Source organism: Aptenodytes forsteri, unplaced genomic scaffold, assembly GCF_000699145.1.
Source record: "Aptenodytes forsteri isolate BGI_AS27 unplaced genomic scaffold, ASM69914v1 Scaffold354, whole genome shotgun sequence".
Lineage (NCBI taxonomy): Eukaryota > Metazoa > Chordata > Aves > Sphenisciformes > Spheniscidae > Aptenodytes > Aptenodytes forsteri.
In genome coordinates this window covers 1,294,501-1,303,550 of record NW_008795043.1, presented here as the reverse complement: position 1 = coordinate 1,303,550, position 9,050 = coordinate 1,294,501, and the positions used below count along the sequence as shown (strand labels likewise).

Sequence of the window (9,050 nt, the reverse complement as noted above, 5' to 3'; positions counted from 1 at the left end):
AAATACTAGGAAATTAATCCTGCCCACCAGAAAAAGCTGATCAAGGCATCACAGGCTGAAGAACTTTATGTGCGTGATAGCTGTCCAACTACCTATAAAACAAGTTTTACCTATAAAACAAGATCATCATCTTCTGTGATGCAGAAGCAGAACTACATTTTAGGAAATGGTTTCATTCCTGCTACGCCACTTGTTTAATTTCCAGAACACAAAATTGCCAATCCATAAGCTCAATTTTCTCTGCTTTTGTGAAAGCAAACATGGTGTGTGGGGGTGCAAAACAGGGACTTTGGGCAAACAAATCAAGATACAAAAAAATTCCTGCAAGTCAAATACGTGTTCTCTGTGGCAAGATTTTCCTGCACTCTGTGAACAGTGAGGTGACTTAGCAATAACTAGCATTAAGGATGCTAGTTATAATCCAGAGGCACGGTCAAACTACATACGCCCTATGACTGGAGACTTGAAAACTTCATTTTGCAGTAGTTAGAAAAGCATGCAGACTGTCTCTCTCCTCTCTCCCCACCCCTTCCGTCTCCCGTTCTCACATTCTTGGTGTGTGAGCATATGAGGAGTACGCCCAGCACCACTTCAGCTCCATCTTAATCACAGAAAAAAACCCCTTGTCTGTGAAGAAAAATAGTACTTGGTCAAATTCTGCTAGTTAACAGCCAATCTTCGAGAAGCAGTCAGTCACCACTGAGCACCCGCATTATAACACTGCTTCATCCTAGAAGCTGCAGGGAAGACTCGGTGCAACGTGGCCGAGGAATTTTTAAAAGCGTGGAGGACTTCTTCACAACTCAATCCAAGAAGAAAAGTTCCTTCAAAAGGGGGATTTTCCATAGGTAGTTGCATTTTCTTACAATCCTTTCTGCTTTGCATCCAGCATAGGTGGTATACAGCAACTGAGGCAGCCAAATAAGCTCAAATCTGTTGTATGTTGTGTGTTGTTTGGCAAAATGGGTGTGGAGAGAGGGAGGAACAGCTGTGGATGCTGCAGCAGGAACTCTCCAGGGCAGGCAAGGGTGTAGTCACTTTGCACCACATTTTTTGTGGACACGCGTACAGCAGTGAGGAAAGAATGAGGGAGCGGGGGGAGCAGAAGCTGTGTGCGCCCTTAAAGATATTACCGACATTATTCACTATGCAGCTCTGAAAGCTAAAGTATAGGTGTACTTACAGTGTTAGTGTGCAGGATAGATGATGAGAGCATGTGTTGGGTGAACAGCACGTTAGTCTTCTCATATAATCAGGATACAGGCAAGTCTTTGAAATGTGGTGGGAAGAGAACCTAAACCCTCCCTTGCACACTTCCCAGCTTTCTCGCTGTAGTTTTTAACTGCTAACATTTAAGTGTCATCATTAAGTGCTATCTACAGGTTCCACAAGACAACACTACGGCCTTACTTTAGCTTTCAATTCACAGGGATGAAAGTAGCAGTAAAAACATATAGCATCATCGCTTAACCAATCAGACAACCGAATTCCCCAGGCAGATTTTGGAATCGCCTGTTTACAAAGGTATCTTCATTGATCCTTTGTCGTTGAAGCATTACCACGTGTGCAGGTGTGGAATAACAATATTCATGAAGAGTACAATTAAGTAACAATGTATAATAGAGTGCATTATCCCCTGAAAATATGAAGCCTAACATTTTAGTGCATTCAAAAACATTTAGTAGTAGTGAATACTTTCTATAAACTCAAGAGTTTCATAGTAACATAGAATAGTGACCTAATTAATTCACAGTTACTGAGAAAATGATTTTTGGATGTTTTATCTGTACAAACAGAAGTTTTCAGATCTGCTCTCGTGAAGACTGACATCCTTGTTTTATTTAAATTGGATGCACCTCACCAGGTGGCCAGTGTAATCCGATTCCTGTTCATGGGACAGAGTTCCTTGCTGATGGAAAAGTTCAGTCAAGGTTCATGAAGAGTACAATTAAGTAACAATGTATAATAGAGTGCATTATCCCCTGAAAATATGAAGCCTAACATTTTAGTGCATTCAAAAACATTTAGTAGTAGTGAATACTTTCTATAAACTCAAGAGTTTCATAGTAACATAAAATAGTGACCTAATTAATTCACAGTTACTGAGAAAATGATTTTTGGATGTTTTATCTGTACAACAGAAGTTTTTCAGATCTGCTCTCGTGAAGACTGACATCCTTGTTTTATTTAAATTGGATGCACCTCACCAGGTGGCCAGTGTAATCCGATTCCTGTTCATGGGACAGAGTTCCTTGCTGATGGAAAAGTTCAGTCAAGGTATATAATTCAAATTGGTTTACCTGCTAACGCTTAACTTTTTTACAGTTCATACTCCTGAGGACATTTCTCCAACAGACATTTCACCAAGCTAATTTCAAATAAATAAATATGTTGCTGTTTAAAAAGTCTTCCCCATCATACTAGATCACAGGCTCATTTTTCTTAGAAATTATCTTTTCTAAATGTGTTTAAAATTACTAAGATGTATTCCAAGAAAAAAATTAATGCTAAAGCGGCAACTTGACTTGTCTCACATATTTCTAGCTCACTAATATAGTAAATATATTTGAGGCTCTCAAATACTAATCCACCTTGCCATCAGTAGTAGCATTTGTGACAAAACCATTGTTCAGAATTAAACAGCATTCCATCCAGGTTTTATTTTCCTATTCTTATACAAGGAAAGCGTGTATCTATAGATGATACATTTTTGCAAACCATTCACCTTCTAATTTTGACTTTTAAAAATTAAGGCATTACTGGAACAAAAAGAAAGCAGTGTCTCTGATGGTTACTATTTGGCTACATGAGGCTTTGCACGGATGACAATTATCTCAAGAATGTTAGATGAGTTGAACTCAGATCTCATAGTAACAGGATTGTGTCACATTGATTTTGACAGTGTTTTGGAGACTCTGAGGTTGGTTAATAATTCAAACTGTTTCCATATGTTTGTCAGCTAACTGGTGTTTCACTGCTACAGGAGCTTACAAATAACGCAAGCAGGTTTCAATTACATTCACAGTATTTACATGCATTTTTGTTTGCGTTTCATTCAGCTTGAACAACGAAAACGTATAGACACTCAAAATCTAGGCACTAAACACCAAGTTAACAGCATTGCAGAGGAATAATTAAATTACTTCCTCTGAAGTTAGACTTCCCTGAGACAATCGTATTAATAGTAATGTTTCACTGTTTGCTGTAAGTGAAAAACCTAAATTGCAGCCCAGCATGATGAAAATACTCCTTTTCAAGTGGAGCATCAGTAACTCATGTAGGAAGGACAGGATCTGCCAAGTGCTTTTATGCAGTAATCATTTATTCAATAGCTAGAGTTCTAGTATTAACCCAAAAAATGCCTGAAGAACTTCCTCTATAAGAAGCATGAGAAAAATTTCCAGAAATACTACCAGATTTTTTGAAGTCTGTGCTTAAAAATAAAAGTTCTTTAAGTGCTTTTTGTTTAGTCCTCTCCTACCTGCCATTCCATAATTGCTTGGTAGGACTCTTCTCCCTTTCCTAAGTGCCATTTAAAATTCACATACAGAGTGCGTGCTCTGTCAGTTGTTTCATTTTCCGAGACCAAATTGCTGTACCCCTGGATGAGAGTTCTTCCCCACAGAAAAGCCAGGATGCGCTTTTGATTCCAAGGATCAACGGAAATTTATGTCAGCTTCATGAAAACATAATACAAAAGACTCATCTTGCCACGTTGACATGAACTTATAAAACAAAGATACAGCATAGAAATTGTGGGAACACTGTACAAATGAAAACCAGTGAAATGCTAATTAGAACAGAAATTCTTCACTTACACTGCTGTAAAAATGCAAAAAGTGTCAACTAAGACAATGTGAGAGTATGCCAAATTTTATTCATATTTTTAAATATAAAGATGATTTGGGAAGGTTTATTAAATATACCAGTGAGACAGAATTATTTGAGTGGATTCTCCTATTCGTATTCATCGACTTTCCAATTACAGTAGGTCTTTTTATTTAAGAAGGAGCAATGTCTTCTGTAAAACTGCATGCAATCATGAGATTTTTGTGCTCAAAATACACCTTCAATGTTTCCAACAGGTGTTTATTACAGATGCAGAATGACTGTTTGCTTTAGAGGCGTATCTGGTATGCTAAGCTTCATTGTATAGTCAGTCTATTTTATCAAGAAGTCTGAGCTACAAAAGCTAAATATTTTTTGTTGTTTTATACTATTAATGTTGTAAAAATAAAGTACCAACATAATTTCATTTACAACAGGAAAAAAAGCAGCCTTATTATACTTGGCTTAAAGTCCATATCTATATAAAGAACTGTCCATTTAACTAAGCTAAAAAAAACCAACCCCAAGAACCCTCAGTTCCTGAAACACGAGGTTCTCTGGTTTTCTTTTATATTTCCTGTAGCACTATCTTTAACGTATCACCCCCCTTTTGAAATGCACTTTAGCTAGTTATTTCATCACTCCTGGTTTTTCGATCATCCATTCTACACGGTCATGTTACCATACAGAATTATTATATACAAGACTCCAGCTATTTAACGTGTACACAAAAGTGACGAATCTCAGGCTTTAAGAATATAATGCATCCAGTATGCCTGAGCACAGTCCTTGCAGGTCACAAGGAACATCAAAGCACTGGTTGGTGTTTTATACTGTATGGTGAACTTAAGTGGACAAAAAATGTTTTCTTGGTAACAGGTTATTGAAAAAAAAACCAAAACATCCACCGAATACCAATAAGTATAAGCCTTCACGGTTGCTCCTGATAGAAGTTTTAATTGTAAAATACCAATTTGAAATGTTAAGACACTTGCTGCATAAAAATAGGTTTCTTCTAAAAACATGCTGGATCCTTCCAAGTCACACCCAGGGTTTCCATCCAGGAAAGAGTCGGCTCAGATTTTTAGGGTCCATGGCCTGCTGTATGAGGAGGTTCACCTGCCCTCCCACACTGAGCACTGTTCCCTCCTCAACACCTTTCAGCTTCTCCTGAAGTCTCATCAGAACACGCTCAGCCACTTTGTTAAAACTCTGGTCATCACTGCTGGCAGAATAAAAAAAGAAAAACAGGTGCACTAGGTACGGATCCTGAACAGCATGAGCAACATTCAGTAAGAAAACCGTAAAGCAAGGCAACAGTGCAGTAGGCAGACAGCAAGAAAAAAATCTTGCACCTGGCTTTTCTTTTACATTCTTGTGGATCAGTATTGAGTGTAGAGCTCATGTCAGCCTCATCCTCCGGTCTCTGCTGCAAATACAAAGCTTTCAAGGGGTTCATGGTCCAGTCGAAAAGAGGATCATACAGCAGCACCTACACAGTAAATAAACCTCTATTTAAGTTAAACTGTTAATGACAGCTAGTCCAGTGCCCTAGCAGGAAGAGAAACACTCAGTTGGTAATGCTCATGCTAACCACAACATTAGGACCCCCTTTTTTTTTTTAAATCAAATGGAATTGGGCTAAATTGCTTAGTAGACAATCCAGCAATAAAACTGCACTTGGTCATTTGCAGGTATTGGCGTTGTTCGTACTTGACTCAGTTTTGCCACTCAGTACCATCTCAGCAATGAAGAGGTCATTTTTTAATACACTTCTAAGCACATCATTATTTTTTAATGCATAGTATAAGCTGCTTTGAAAAGTCAGTTTAATTCTCATCTTTGTGACTTACGCAAAGAGGATTTAATTCAAATGACACTACTCATGCTAGGAATGATGCACTATGGCTAGACGCATTTAGATGCTGAAGAGGGAAAACTGCATATGCCTAAAACGAGTAGTTCCCATATAAAATGCAAACTGGTCTTGATTTTATGGAAGATTACATGAATTAAATCTGACCAACACTGCTAAATTAAAATTGAACAAAAAACCCCTACATGAATATCTGGTATAGTAGTGCATACAAAGACAAAGACAAGAAACTGAAGATATTCTGGCAGGTTACTATCAGAAAGAATGAAAAAATGCTTACCTCTACAATAGTCAGCAAAGCTTCTTGAGAATTTCTCATAACAGCCATTGTTTTCTCACAGCATCTAGAAAATATTTTACTGTATTTTTAGGTTCTTTTTAGTAAAATGGAATGGTATTTTCATCATTTAAATAATGGATATGTGTACCCTTCTTAAAGGTTAATTTCTAACAAATGAGCAACCTCTCTGATGTTTCCATTTTGGAAAAAAAAATGGAGAAATTTGGAAATATAAGATGAGAAGGAGACTGGGTAGTTCACTCATTATATTCCCTACAAGGAAGAGATTACCTGTTTCACTGTCTGAAATGTTTCCATACATAGAATTAACCACTGAGTTAACACCGATCGTTGAGGTATGCCACGATGGCAAAATTGCTTGGCTGGATGAAAACGTGTGTGCCAGAGGTGCTCGGCACCACGTCGGAGTATCTTGGTAGGGTTCCTTAACATGAAATGAGCAGATCCAGTAGCCAGAGACATGAAGCTATTTCTGAAATCTCTCCAATGAGTTTAGATGCAGAAATGGCTACCTACATTCACTCCCAAGTAAACTAAGCTTGTGGAAGGAATACAAAACTTTCCTTATGGGACAGGCACTCCAGTGAAAGAGGGATTAGGCCTCCTGTCTACTTCAGCATGAGAACACACACAACAAAGCTAACTGACTATGTTCACACCCAATCCTTGCTCATGCACTCACACCTGCACTGCCAATTACAAGTCAGCCTGGCTGAGGCAGAAACAGTATTGCACCAGTGCCTTTTATACTGTATTTACTTCAGCTGGAGCCAAACAATTCACGTTTTTCTGTATCATGGGACAAAAGTTTCAGAAGTAACACAAAACTGTGAATTTGACAGCATCACGTTTAGTTAGAAGTGGCAGTGCCTGTTCCTTCACAGGACAAAGGTATATTAGGAACTACTTATTAATGGTAATTGCTACCTTGCAAAGAAAACACGCTATGTACTTTTTTAAAGACATAAAATTTTGGGTTTGCAAGCACTACGTTCACGAACATCATGAAAGTCTTGAATGAGAGAAATGTCCTGCTTTTTAGGGCTCTCTTGGGTCCGTCACAGGAGATAGGATGGAGGTTGACAGAAACTCAGCCTTTTGGGATTTTTCTGTTTTGCAGCTCAAATCTATTGTGGGAGTTATATTTTGCGCTTGCAAAGTGGTATCAAATACATGATCCAAAAGAGGAAAAAGACTGCAAATTACTTACATAAAACTGAACAGAAATAAGAGACAGAACAAAATGGTTCAAAGAAACTTAATAGCTCTGAATATATAGTATAGCTCTGAAAGAAATACATAGTTCTGAAGGAAAAAAATCCAGCAGTCTAAATGAAGGGATGAAACTTAGCTGTGGAGTCTTTGGAAGCACTGAGCCATTCCTGAATTCCACAAGAGGGTGACAATAACCCATTAGTTAGTGAAGAATATGAAGCTGAACAACAATAATGAACTTGTAATTGGTTATATAAATAAGAGCGTGTGAGTTAGAGGACAGCATTTACGTTTGGATATTATCAGCAGAGATCTGAGTCTCCTCTCAAGCACCAGAACTATTTAACATGTAACAATCACAATGCCAGAAGTACTCTGCTGCCTCTTTACCCCTATGCAGTACAGGAGCACTTACCTTCTGAAGACTCCTTCCACGCCAGTGATACCCATTCCGTCCACAATGTCCCTGGTTAATCTAAACGGAACAGTCTCTGGTGTGGGAAGGATTTTACCTTGCTCAAAAGCAACCCCTAAATGAAAGGATAATAAATGTTTTAAAAAATGTTAAAGTAAAGAAAAATTAAGGTTCTCTTGCCTGTCCCACTTACCCAGATCTATATGCACTAGTTCTGCCGTTTGTTCATCTATCAAGATATTCTGAACATGTCTGTCTCCAAGTCCAAGAATGTAGCCAACTAAAAGAAAAAGTTAAGTGCTGAAACTGTATTTACATGCCATAAAAACCAGGGAAAATTTAACAAAGAGAAAATTATCAGAAGCAGTGTAACACATGAACAAATTAAAAGTGAGAATCTTTCTTCCCCCATGTATACATATTACTCCAGTAAAGAGCAAATGTCATTCTGCAAATCCAAAAAGAAGAGGTTATCTGAATGCAACTGCAAAAAGGTTATTCTTATACATTCTTATTATGTGTATTGTTTTATCTACTCCACAGACTTCTTGCCCATTTCTCTCTGTAGATAGGTTAACCAAACAATTTCACAGCTTTCAAAAAAAAAAAAAAAGCAATTGCACAATAAAATTAGGGTTTGTTATTATTACTATTTTTAAGAAAACCTTTTAACTCACAGTATCATATAATCCAGAAAACATATGGACATAATTCAGTCCGTAATTCAGTTGGGGCAGCTCAACTATACATAAATAGTTCGAGTGATTCTTGTCTAAGTCAGTTTTAAAAATCTCCAGTGATATAAATTATAAGATCTTTCATGTAAGCCTATTTCAGTGCTTTACTGTCCTTAAATGTAGAAACCCTCCATCTCTCTTGCTGCAATTTACGCCTGTTACTGTTTTTCTATTAGCTGATGGACATGGGTAGCAGTAGTATTTCCTACAAAAATCTTTCATCTGAATTCTGCTAAATTGTAGATTTACTTCATTTTTTTTCAGCAAAAAAGGGGGTGTATAAGCAACATGCTAACATCTAAAATAGGATCTACTGCAATGTACACAATCTACTATCAAATGTCTTCCAGAGACTCAATACAGAACTGCGTCATCCAATGGAAATCCACAATCCAAGTACATATATTTCCTTATTAAGACAGAAAAATCAAAGGAAAAATGCCAAAGCTTAAAAAAAACACATTTCAGCCATGGCTAATGATGCCAGTACAAATATAGTAAAAGATTAAGCTTTTCAAGTCAGTTAAAACATTTGAGGCTACAGATGTAGCCTCTACTCGGCACTGGTGAGGCCGCACCTCAAATACCGTGTTCAGTTTTGGGCCCCTCACTACAAGAAGGACGTCGAGGTGCTGGAGCGTGTCCAGAGAAGGGCAACGAGGCTGGTGAAGGGTCTGG

General features: G+C 37.8%; 1 protein-coding gene across 1 annotated transcript in view; it reads right to left on the bottom strand.

Moving 5' to 3' along the window:
• Nucleotides 1-3,132: 3,132 nt before the first annotated feature.
• Nucleotides 3,133-9,050, bottom strand: part of ATM (ATM serine/threonine kinase) — an 86,817-nt gene continuing 80,899 nt past the window's right edge. Inside the window, 5 exon segments of the mRNA XM_009276957.1 lie at nucleotides 3,133-5,053; nucleotides 5,184-5,320; nucleotides 5,985-6,048; nucleotides 7,636-7,750; nucleotides 7,829-7,915. Coding sequence (XP_009275232.1) covers nucleotides 4,870-5,053; nucleotides 5,184-5,320; nucleotides 5,985-6,048; nucleotides 7,636-7,750; nucleotides 7,829-7,915 — 587 coding nt within the window. The 3' untranslated portion in view covers nucleotides 3,133-4,869.